The 11,828-nt window shown below is 37.3% G+C and overlaps 2 protein-coding genes across 3 annotated transcripts; one reads left to right on the top strand and one right to left on the bottom strand.

Annotated features, from left to right (window-relative positions):
* Window positions 1–94: 94 nt before the first annotated feature.
* On the bottom strand, window positions 95–2,859 carry LOC137585258 (S-formylglutathione hydrolase). Of its 2 annotated transcripts, none has more exons than XM_068300961.1 (2): window positions 2,706–2,859; window positions 95–1,032 (listed from the first exon to the last, which is right to left on the bottom strand). In XM_068300961.1, the coding sequence occupies exons 1-2, from the start codon at window positions 2,757–2,759 to the stop codon at window positions 172–174; spliced, it is 915 nt and encodes a 304-aa protein (XP_068157062.1). In that variant the 5' UTR covers window positions 2,760–2,859; the 3' UTR covers window positions 95–171. The 2 variants fall into 2 exon arrangements, with proteins under 2 accessions (XP_068157062.1, XP_068157063.1); XM_068300962.1 differs by lacking the exon at window positions 2,706–2,859 and adding an exon at window positions 1,101–1,173.
* Window positions 1,311–2,709, top strand: mdlc (RING finger protein mdlc). The gene is made up of 3 exons (XM_068300960.1): window positions 1,311–1,473; window positions 1,537–2,269; window positions 2,329–2,709. The coding sequence occupies exons 1-3, from the start codon at window positions 1,365–1,367 to the stop codon at window positions 2,558–2,560; spliced, it is 1,074 nt and encodes a 357-aa protein (XP_068157061.1). The 5' UTR covers window positions 1,311–1,364; the 3' UTR covers window positions 2,561–2,709.
* Window positions 2,860–11,828: the final 8,969 nt, after the last annotated feature.

Genomic DNA, 11,828 nt, shown 5'->3' with positions numbered 1-11,828 from the left:
AGTTGTTATAAATGTTACAAAATTTATGTTTTCTTGAATCATCCGTATAAGGATTATAAACCCGTTTAAGGAGTACGGCTAAGCCACTCATGAGTTCATGTACCTGCATTTTATTTCATATAAAACATATAAACAACATATGAAATTAGATTTCTTCTGTTTCCAAAGCTTTTATGCTTTTAGTAGCTTGGCATGGTAGGCAATGTGCTCACCCACAAAGGTGGATATGTAGAAATAACCATGATCATAGCCTTCGCGTTGTTTATAAATGGTTTGAATATGCTCATTTGAGTCGGCTGCAGCCAAGAGGTTCTCTGGCAACAGTTGCTTTGCCGTTAGGAAATTATCCGCCAGTCCTTGGTCAATAAATAGCTCTTGGGGTGTGCTTGCGTATTCGGCGACCAACTTGGTGGCATCCCATTGTGCCCAGTCTGACTCATTGGAGCTAATGTATCCAGCTAAGGCCTTTTTGCCCCAGGGACATTCGGTAGGATTTGCAATGGGGGCAAAAGCCGAAACGGATTGATACAGGCCAGGATTTTTGAGAGCACAGATCAAGGCACCGTGTCCACCCATACTATGGCCAAAGATACCACGCTTGCCGGGTACAACAGAGAAATTGGCGTTCACTATATCGACCAGCTCCTGGGTGACATAACTATACATATGATAGTGCTTGGACCAGGGCTCCTGCTTGGCATCGACATAGAAGCCAGCTCCGCTGCCAAAATCATAAGCATCATCCTGACCAGGTAGCTCCACACCACGCGGCGAAGTATCAGGATTCACTACAATTAGTCCATGCTTGGCAGCATGCTGTTGAAAGCCGCTCTTCTGTATAAAGTTCTCGTGTGTGCAAGTGAGACCGCTGAGGAAGAATACGACGGGACAGGCTGTCTTATCTTCAATTGCTGCTGCCGGCAAGAAAACACCAAAGTTCATGTCACAATTCAAGGTGTTGGATCGATGTTTATATACTCGCTGCTCCCCCTCGAAGCACTTCGCACTTGAAACCAATTCTAGTGACATGTTCTGGATGGTTAAGGAAAGGTTAATTTTGTATAATTATATTTTTAATTTAAGGAAAATTTTCAATGTACTTTTGTATTGTTGTTGCTGCGGATAGAGATGAACTTATGGACAAAATTATCGCCGCCTCGAGCGCTATTGTTATCGACCGGGAAAAGGTATCGGTAACGATAGCATCTCGAAAAATACTCGATAGTTATCGATTCTAGGTAGTCATCGATATCCGATAGGTATCGAAATTTCAGGGTCAATAACCGATAGTTATCGCAGTTTGTTGTTATTGGTGAAAAAGTTTGCCTCCAAAATATTTGTTATTTTTCATTTAAATTCATTAAATGTCTGAAGAGGCTCCAACAACTTCAGCCTTTGGCTTCAAAAAGCGGAACATTAATAAAGGCGCAGCCAGACGACGTAAAAAGTCAAGCAGCAGCAGCAACGAATCAGGTAAACAAAAAGCCGGTTGATATATCTGTGATTTAATGCAAATATTTGCCACAATCCAAATAGTGAAAAGTAGCGATGAGGAGCAGCAGAGGAAGACCAGTGCTGTGGTTCGAGCTGAGAATAGACGCAAACGCACAAATCCCAATTTCCAAAGCACCAAATCGGGAGTAGCAAAGCGGCATGCCGGAGCTGGCGTTGGCAACGAGAATTCCTCAGAGGAGGCTGAAGAGGAGCATGACAATTTAGGTGTAGCCTATAAATCAAAGCGCGAGGCTTTGCCCACTGGTCCACAAGATCAGGGGGCAACCTCAATCAATGAAATGGACACAGAACTAGATCGTGATGCTCAGGCTATACACGCAAGGGCTTTGAAGATAAACGAGGAACTCGAGGGCAAGGCGGATGATAAAATCTACCGTGGAATTAATAATTACGCCCAGTACTATAAGAAACAGGATACGGCTGCCGGTAATGCCAGCTCAGGCATGGTACGTAGTGGTCCGATACGAGCTCCGGCTCATCTTAGGGCCACTGTTCGATGGGACTACCAGCCGGATATATGCAAGGACTACAAAGAGACTGGCTACTGTGGTTTTGGAGATAGCTGCAAGTTCCTTCACGATCGAAGTGACTACAAGGCCGGCTGGCAACTGGAAATGGATCATCAGGCTGAAAAGCGTGGAGATTGCGACTCAGATGGCGATGATGGTAAATATGAGATACATTCCGACGAAGAAACATTACCCTTCAAGTGCCACATTTGCCGACAAAGTTTTGTCAATCCAGTTGTGACCAAGTAAGCTAAAGAATGGGTTATTTATTGAGCACTTGAATTTAGTTGAAATATTTTTTCAGATGCAAACATTATTTCTGCGAAAAATGTGCCTTGGCTCAGTACAAGAAATCACAGCGTTGCATAGTCTGCTCTCAGCAGACAAATGGCATATTCAATCCCGCAAAAGAATTGATAGCGAGACTGAAAACAGCTCCCATCGACTCTGAGGATAATGAAGATGACAATGATCAAGATGACCAAGAGAAAGAAGCGGAGAATCCTCAAGAAATCTCCTCGGAAGATAGTGATTAAGGAAATTTTGAAATTAGACGCTCAAGTTGATCTAAAAGCTTTTGTTAGACTAAGCTTAAAGCTAAACCTTTAAATCTGTTTTTAACGTAAATAATATATTTTGAAATGTTTTTTGTAATTAAAATTATAAATTATTGTTACTCACAGCAGTCATAACGTGTCCAAAACTTAACACACCAAGAATACGCTTGGCACGCATTCAATTTTGTCCAAAATGTATTCCAACCACCCATACAAGTTAGGAAACTATAATTTGTTCAATTTTCGAAAGTTTTGTATATCTTTTCTGACTGTCATGTGACTTTAAAGTCAAAGTTGACAACTTCAAAACGTTCGAAAAGATCCCAAACACTTCAGGTTGTATTGAATTGTAATTGGAATACTTTCCTTTCTCCTCCCTCCAACCCAATGAATGTAAGCTATCATGCTCATAAGCTTTTGAAAACAAAGGCAAACATTGTATCTTTTAAGCAGGGAACAGGCATGCCTCAAAGGTCCAACTGGTCCAGAAGTCAAGGAGGGGTTAGGTTAGAATTTTTGTGATTTTTAAGTACAATACAGGAACTAATGTAACTAACAATTGTGGGGCTCATCAATTCCTTGCATCTTGCATCTTCTCTGCTTTAGTGGATTAAACGAGATCCAAGCTCTTACTTAAGGCAAAATAATCTGATCTATCTATGGAATCACAATTATCAACTATCATGCTATGACATATTTTACAATTTGTCAAGTTCTCAATGTCAACCGCACAAACCCACCCACACATGTTATCCTTATGTGCTTGGTCATTTTCAACAAAGAAAACATATTGTCGCTCGATTTTTGAAATAAAATTAACTTGAATTCTTTGGTACGCAAGGGAAAGGCATGTCCTTGGTTGTCAGGCAGGCGATGCATGCCACATACACACACGCACTCTTTTGAACATAATAAAGGGAAAAGTTCCAAGAGTAAGGATGAAAAAAAAACTACGAGGAAAAAAAGATTTTGACACAAAAAGTTAAGTACATAGACACACCAACACACACATATGTATGTACCTACACACGTATTGTCAATGTGTTTTAGTGGTATCCTTGTCTTGAGCTTGGTCAGACAGAGATGGCAACAAAGAAAAAATATGCCACAATTGCAACATAACTTTGCAGCTTATTATTTTTTATTGCAGCTAATAAGCTTGACTTGCCAGTTAATGGCGCATTTCCGTTTCCGTTCACCAACTCACTTACACTCACACACACACACACACACACACGCACTCATTCGTGTAAAAAGAAAAAAACTGAGGGGAAAAACCTGTCGTAAAGTTTATAATGAAAATATTTTGAGCTTAGTGCAACAACAAGGGAAGGGAAAACAACAAATGGCAAATGGCAACTTGTTGTTCAAAGTCTTTGCGAACTGTCAACAACAAAAACAACACGCCCATGCACACATACGAACAGACACCCGTCTACTTAAACACACAACACAAAAAGAAACTTATATACTTTTCAAAACATTTTTCCCTTTTATGTGGTTGTTGTTGTTGTTGTTGCTGTTATCATCTCTCACTCTTAAGCTTATTAAAGTAAAATTTCTGGACACTTTTCATTTATTTTATTTGGTTTTCCTTGTTGTCCTCATTTGTGTGTGGGCGGTTGTTTGTGTGTGTGTGTGTTGACCAGATGTTGCTAACGGCCTGGTTACTGACCACATAGCATACATACCTACACGGACTTAGTAACCGCTCAACAAAGAGTATTAATTTAGAAAATATGCTGAAAATTCGTAATTTTTGTTTATGAGATTAATTGAGAGATTAATACTGTCAGTCAAGAAGATTTTATCTTATTATTTAGTTTATTGCGCAAAGTTTAATTGCTTAAAAACCACTTTAAGCATTAAATTGGCTATTACGATAAGCTTAAACGAACTCAATGAATTTAAAACTTCATGATTCAATAAATGACAAGAAAACCAACCAACCAACCGTCACACCCTGCGTATACGATATTTTTCTGCCATGTAGCTATTTGGTCAAAAGCGGCCAGCCAGCAAATCATCTGTGCAGAGTTTTCAGAATATTTTAAGCAGTTATAAATTTATAATAACTATACAGTATCGAATGACTTTTTAAAGTTTTTAAGTAGGTAAGAATAAGATAGTAACTCAAATTAAGGGCTGTGTAGAGTTATTTTAGCGATAAATTTTAATTTTGATCACTTTTGTTTAAATTAAGTAGCTACTACATCCATTTGCAGCAGAATACCATTTTTTTAGCTGATTTCTTTCAGATTGTGCTAAAGAAAAATTATTGATTTTCATTCACACCATTCAATAAACGAAGCGAAGAAAGAAAAAAAATGTTAAGTAAAATGTCAAAAAGTTTTTATACGTTATATTATGATAATAAACATCAATATGGTTTGTCTGCAACCATAAGGGGCCAACCAGCAAACAAACACATTACACACACACACACTCACACCCATTGAGAATGAGGCTGACAAAAGTTTGCAAAGCAAAAAAAAAAAAAATCATAAAGTGTAAGAAAAGTTTCGGGCAACTCGTAAAGTTGCTAAGGAGTTGGCTTTTCTATGGTTAGCAAAAGAAGAGAAATTGTTGGATGAGGATGAAGAGAGCCAGTTGGGGAGTTGGTCAGAAATTGACTAACATCAATTGGAAAATGGCTCAGATTTTTCATCAGTTCCTCATTTGCTCAAGTTTTATCTTTATTTGCATTGTGGCTAACCCAGTGACAAGAATTTTCTTTTATTTTTTTCCCCTCTATTGTGGATAAAACTATCTTCAAAGTGTTGCCATTTTTCCTTTAGTCGGTGGCTCAACGCCAAAAATAACTTCAAGTCTCTTATATCTCTGATTTTGGCTCAAAGCAGAAATTCGTTTTCTGCGGTTTTCTGCAGTTTTTCGCAGTATGCGCTCTCAGCTTTTATCAAACAGATTTATTGAGGGTAAAGTTCCCCTTTTTTTTATACACATAAACTTGGTCTTGATTTTAAGCTTTTATTTTAATTAATTTTTTTTATCTTTTAGTACAAATAATAAAAGAAAATTTCAGATTTTTAGGTATTTGTTGTTCTTGCAGTTTAATTAGCCATTGGAAATCAGAAATATGTAGTTTTTTCAGAGATGCAAATTTAATATGAAATCTCATTTAAGTTCAGTTAAAAGGTTTATTTGTTAAACAAAGTAGTTTGCTTTTGCAATGCCTACCCTTGCTTAATCCTAAAATAACTATCTTTTAGTGGCTTTACTCTAATAACTGTAGCTTAAACTCATCTTTTTGTTTGGCTGCTTGGTTTCAGCCAAATTACCTATTAAATTTTTCCAGTGTCTTTTAGTTTTAGAGTGTTTCAATTTTATAAACAAAATAATAAGCCGCTTTAGCTTAGGTTTAAAGCTAATCATTTACCCAACTATATGTAGAGGGGGAAATGGCAGTGGTGCGGTAACAATAAGTAAAAGATAAATGTATTTTATTTTGTGGTGGCTTAATATTGTTTATACGCTGATTGTTTATGAGGCTATTTAACATTTTTGAGGTTAATTAATAAAATAATTAAAGGCAATTAAAGGCCACAGCAATAAAATTAAATTATGGCCGTCTAAATAAAGTTCTTAAAGATAACGAAAGACAAGTAATAAATATTAAACAAAGATCAATTTGCCACGCCCAACCTGTAGCAACTAAGTAAAACTTGAAGACGTCATGATATAGCAAAGCAATAACAATTTATATGGCTGAAAGGACGCATGTACGTGTTCAGGGTCCAGGTTTAGGTTCATGTCCAGCAAATGTCCCATGCCCCTACCGACGCCAAACGAAGGTGCGACAACAGGAGAGAGGAAGAGCATTTAGAAATTAATGATAATTGACACAATAAGCGACAAGTTGAGCTGCCAGTCGCATCCTGCTGCTCCTGGCCATGGGACATAATACGTAGTCAATGACATTGGGAGCCAATAAATAAGGGAATGAAAACAAAACGTGAGGACAGCATAAAATTTACACGTCTCCTTCCCCCAACTTCGGCTATTCATCCATCGCAGGTCCCAAGCCCCAACTCCGCAGTAGATTAGAAAGTTAAACATTAGCCTACAACAGGCTGTTACTGTGCCAGGATGGGATTAACATAGCTTTCCAATAAGTTTAGGGCACAGAAAAATGCTTTAAAGGCCATAGGGTTGGAGAAAATATCCTCATAAGAACAATTTTTCTAGACCCATCAGCGATGGGTGGGAAATCCACTCCTGTCTCTTGGTGCTGCTGTTGCTGTGGGACCTTTTTTATTTTTTGACAATCGTCAATTTCGTCAAAGCGTCAAACACATTTAACGCTTAATTACTTTGATTACCCTGGCACCCGCACAGAAACGTTCTTTTACCTCAAACTAATTGATAGGCAACAAGGAGCAATTCCTCCATTTTTCGCTCTGTTAATCAAAGATTAACATTCACTGTAAAAGACATACTTAAATATGCATTTTGTATAACGATGACGTCAGTTAGAATAATTAAAACTGGTTGCTAATTAAATTTCATTTTGTTTAGGCTTTGTCAAAAGATTTGGTTTATTTCCCAAGCACGATTTTATAATTCAATTACATATTTTCCTTCAATAATATGAAATGTGAGTACGTGACTTTAGTGAAAGAAGTGCACTTAATTTCATTTTATTGGCTTAAAGATTTCACTTAAGATTGCTAAAAGAATATTTAATTATGATTGAAAACATTCAATAATGAAATAGGATTAGATCGCATGCGAGATAAGCAAAAATTCATAGCATGCTTCTAGGCTGACTCAAGACAAAGTGTCTTGTAGTTAAAAATTTGTATCCTTCGGATAAATTGCCTTTGCTTTAAAGCACTTCATGAGGTTAATAAGCAAAATAAGCATTGACATTTGCATTGATTGTGTAATTTGAGTTTCTCTTTCTGTGTTCGCTGTCACATTGATTTTCTGTCTCTCTCCCGCTTTTGTGGGAAAAGTTTCTCCTTTACCCACATTATAATAATAAATAATTATGCATTATAATATACGGTAAAGTCAAACACATTAAAAAGTTTTGAAATTGAAACACCTGTCTCTGCCATCATTTCAGCCACCATTCTCGCCGTCCCCTTTCCCTCATTGATGGCTTTAATAACAAACAATTTATGCAATTTTCACTGTTGGGGGGAATATGGCGGAGGGGTTGGGAAGGAGCTAAAATGTAAATAATTTCAATAATGTGCTGCTAATACCAACAATAACAATATCAACAACATTGGCCACTGGCAGCACTGTGGAAGACAACAACAGCTAGCCCCTGAGGTCAAAAATCGTTTTCCGTTTAAGGCGAGCAGCGAAAAGGGCGTGTCTACAGCTTTCAATCATGGCTAAGCCAAACACTGCCCACCTCCCGTACGTCTTCCTACTTGCCCAAAAAAAGAAAGAAAAGTTTTCTTTACGTTTATTATGCCGGTTAATGGCTAAAAAGACAAAAACGACAGAAAACCGGGCCAACGTAACGTATTAAAAAAGTTTTTTTGCCAACAGGTTGGCCAAGATGTTTAAAAGGAAATTTTATATACCGCTCCTTTTGCCTTTTTTTGTGTTTTGCTGGGGAATTAAGACTTAGCAGACAAACTGTTGGCGATTTTTAAGTAAATGAAGTTGGCACAAACTTTACTTTTAACTGTGGCTAAGAGTGGCTCCGAGTTGTTGTCGGCTACCGCAGCATTTTTTGCCATATCCTCTACTTAAAACCATTCAGCCAACAACTGTGGCGGTTTTTAAGGTTTTTATTTCTTTATTTTGTTTAATGTTTAACTAAGGTTTAAAAACTGGAAACATGGAGTATCCAAAAAACGAAATATGATATCAAATAATATTATACATTTATGAGTTCCTATTTATTATGTTTGAGTTGGAAAAAGCTGTATAAATCTGACTTGTCAACTGGCAAGAACAAGTGAGATAAAAAGGAGTTAATTAATTCCAGGTTCTTGTTTTCTTCAAATTCTTTTTTTGTGCTTACCAAGAAATCAATGACAAATAAATGTTGTCGCACATTTCATTCAATAATATAAATTGAAACAATGAGGAGTAATCTGTTTTCATCTCCCTGGCTTGTTTTATCCGTAGCCTCCTCTCATTCGTCTAAGTTAAGTGAGAAGAAAAGTGGCAAAAAGTGCACGTAACATGCATTAAGGATAAAAGTCTATACCACCACCGGAGTTAGCACCGCTGCCGCCATCTCAGGACCAACAACTTCAAACTAGAAAATATGATACAAAAACTAAAGACCAAGCAAGAGTGTATGAGAGAGAGAGATGGACCCATTGAAAGTGTGTGAGAGCGATAGAAATGGGTGCACTGTTGGCCATAATTTCAAACTGTGGTTTGCTACGGTTCTCCTGCTGAATGTGCATTTTACGACTTTTTAAGTGTCAGGGCAAACAGAAAAGTTTTTCAAGCTCCCCCAACGAGATGGAGGAAGTGCATCTGGCAGATGGCAGAATCAGTAGCTTTTTGTATGTATTTTCTTAAGATTTACCCTTACGGTAAGAATTTGGGTATATAAAGTGCAGATGTGTATTGTTCCTAAAAAATTTCAGATAGGCATTTTTATTTTGACAAATTGAAAACTATTGATAGGTGCTTCATATGTATACAAAGCATTGGCATATTTTTAACTATTTTTTTATGAGACTAGTATATCCCATTTAAAGGGTATTCAAAACAAAGCAAAGATGAAATTATCATGAACTTTTGCATTTCCGCCTTTTATGTCAACATACCTTAGGCTCATACATGCAAGGAAATATTCTAGAAAGGCGCGAGGTCCTAAAAAAAACTCCTTTTCGGGACAAAACTTAATTTTTTAAATGTTAAAGCACTCTCACGCCCACATACAGGCCAAGGAAAAACACACATAGACACATGCACACAAAAGCACGAGTACACAACTTAGTTCCGTTTCCTTTCAAGCCGCTAGCTCTTTCTTACTGAAGCTATACAATTCCTATTCTGTTCTTGGTCTGGCTCTCTAAGTTATCGTCTTTATTGTTTGTCACATACACATGACCTCACAATTGTATTCCTGTTTCTTGTTTAGTATGTGTGTGTGTGTGTGTGTGTGTTGACTGTTGTAGAACGGCGAACGGAAACGGAAATGGCATAAGTTGTTGTCGCCTAGTAGTTCACACGTAAGTCCGTTTCATTGAACAATAAAATGCACCACGATCACAACCACCACCAACAACAATGAATACCCATAAAAGGAAATCACAGAAAGATTCTTTTGTTCATGACCATTAGCAGTTGCGTATCTAGAGGTAAAATTGGTTAGATTGGAGGGACTCAGAGAACATGTTTACTTATGTGCTCTCAAGCGGATCCTCCACCATTTTAAAGAATGTGTCATTGTTTTATATAGGGAACCCTAGATATTACGTATACGTAATGTGTATATTGTCACTTTATTCTTAATTTGAGAAATTACTGAACTTTACACTCAATGTCATTATATTTTAATTTCACTTAGCTAAGGCATGCTCAGATGCAGCGAGAAAATTGATCATCAGATGTTTTTAATACACAGCTAGAGTTCCTTTAACAATATTTATTTAAATACTCGTAATTATGCTAAATGGGATTCATAAATAGGTCTGTAGTACAGGGTCATCAGAAGCACTTCACACTTAGTAAACTGGTTCTTGGCTAGGTCTTAACCTTTACTTCAGGTTGAAAAAAATTGCAGCTGCAAAGTTTTCCATGGAGTCTGGACCTTTCTATTTGCCTTTCATGGGCGTCACACCGCCTTACCAAGGGGTGGCACGTTTTTCTTATTCAAAGTTATTGTGCTGCTGTCAGAAAAGTTTTTTGTGTTTTGGGTTTTTTTTTTCTTTTCCTTTTTTGGTTGCCATCACCTTTAGCCATGGCTAAAATCCAATAATGGCTGAGTCTTTTCACTTTACTACCCATCTAGTATTCGTTTCTTAGTCTTGTGGGAAGATTTACGCACACATACACCGACACCCATACCCACACACACACACACACACACACACACACACACACACACACACATATACTGCGCCTTTCAAATACTAATCTACGCGCCATAATTGAAAAACTAACGGTTTTTGTAACGAGTTTTTCGTGCTTTTACTGCAAGTGTTGGCATTTTTTTTTTTTTTTTTTATTTCCTTTTGTGTATTTGTGTGAGTGAAGCTCTACCACAGTTTTCCACATACAAACACACCCACCGAGGATGTGAGAGGGAAAGAGAGAAGGACTAAAACTGGACTTTGCCGTAAACTGCAGCAATCATTTTTTTATTTCCCATATATCTGCTGACTTTTGCGTTGCGAAAACGCATAACTGGGTCGATAGAACTAAACCTTAATCTACAATGTTTCAGTTGAGTCCTTCAACATGTGATTGAATACATTTTTTTTTTTTTGTTGTTAATAAGTTAATTTTGATAATGTTAAAAATTCTAAGACAATATTTTAAATAAAATTTGTGATATTAATAATTTTATAGTATATTCTCAGGGCATTCCATTGTCAATTCTGGCTAAAATCCAAAAGCCAGAAATCAAACACTTTCATTTCTGCATATCTCAACAGCCTTGGGAAAAAACCAAAGAAATGAAATTGGTAGAAATTGGGGGGGGAAAAAAATATGATGACACCTTCATTGCAAAATGGAACAATAAGAGCGTTAGGGAGAAAGTGAAGGGAGGAAGGGAGGCACTTTTCGGTGGATTTCTCGAAAATGAAACAGAAACGAGAACAAAAAGATAATTTCGAAATTCGTTTGGAAAACATTCGTTGGTAGAAGGTGGAGATTGGTCATGGCAATTCCTCTTTTTTATGACTTAATGCCATGGCAGGTTGAGGTCCTTACACACACGCACACACTTATACTGGTATAAACCTACACACACACACACACACACACACACACACACACACACAAATCATGAACGCTGCTGGCCAAAGGATTTTGGCTTTTTTGTCACGATCTAAGCCGCGATTTTTCGTCGTCCGTTTCCTATTTTTTCCTTACTCTCTTGTTTTTCGGAGTGGTGTTTTTTGTTTTTGTTGCCTGTTCGCATTGTGACTGGCATGAATATTGGCATTCTTGGCTTTTCAATTTTCCTCTTTTTTTTTTTGTCGTTGCAGACCTATGACTTTTTGTAAGTGTATTTTGACTGGTGTACGCTTATGGCTCAAATTACCTGGTCAAGTGGTGGGCATTAAATTAA

Source organism: Drosophila tropicalis, unplaced genomic scaffold, assembly GCF_018151085.1.
Source record: "Drosophila tropicalis isolate 14030-0801.00 unplaced genomic scaffold, ASM1815108v1 contig_878, whole genome shotgun sequence".
Classification (NCBI taxonomy): Eukaryota; Metazoa; Arthropoda; class Insecta; order Diptera; family Drosophilidae; genus Drosophila; species Drosophila tropicalis.
This window is presented reverse-complemented; position numbering and strand designations above follow the sequence as displayed.

What these genes read in the sequence shown, in the direction of transcription:
- mdlc (XM_068300960.1), top strand. Translation starts at nt 1,365, where the DNA reads ATGTCTGAAGAGGCTCCAACAACTTCAGCCTTTGGCTTCAAAAAGCGG. An exon ending in CAGCAGCAGCAACGAATCAG is followed by an intron (nt 1,474 to 1,536) that starts GTAAACAAAAAG and finishes CAATCCAAATAG; the next exon opens with TGAAAAGTAGCGATGAGGAG. An exon ending in GTCAATCCAGTTGTGACCAA is followed by an intron (nt 2,270 to 2,328) that starts GTAAGCTAAAGA and finishes ATATTTTTTCAG; the next exon opens with ATGCAAACATTATTTCTGCG.
- LOC137585258 (XM_068300961.1), bottom strand. Translation starts at nt 2,759, where the DNA reads ATGCGTGCCAAGCGTATTCTTGGTGTGTTAAGTTTTGGACACGTTATG. An exon ending in TTGGACACGTTATGACTGCT is followed by an intron (nt 1,033 to 2,705) that starts GTGAGTAACAAT and finishes TTAACCATCCAG; the next exon opens with AACATGTCACTAGAATTGGT.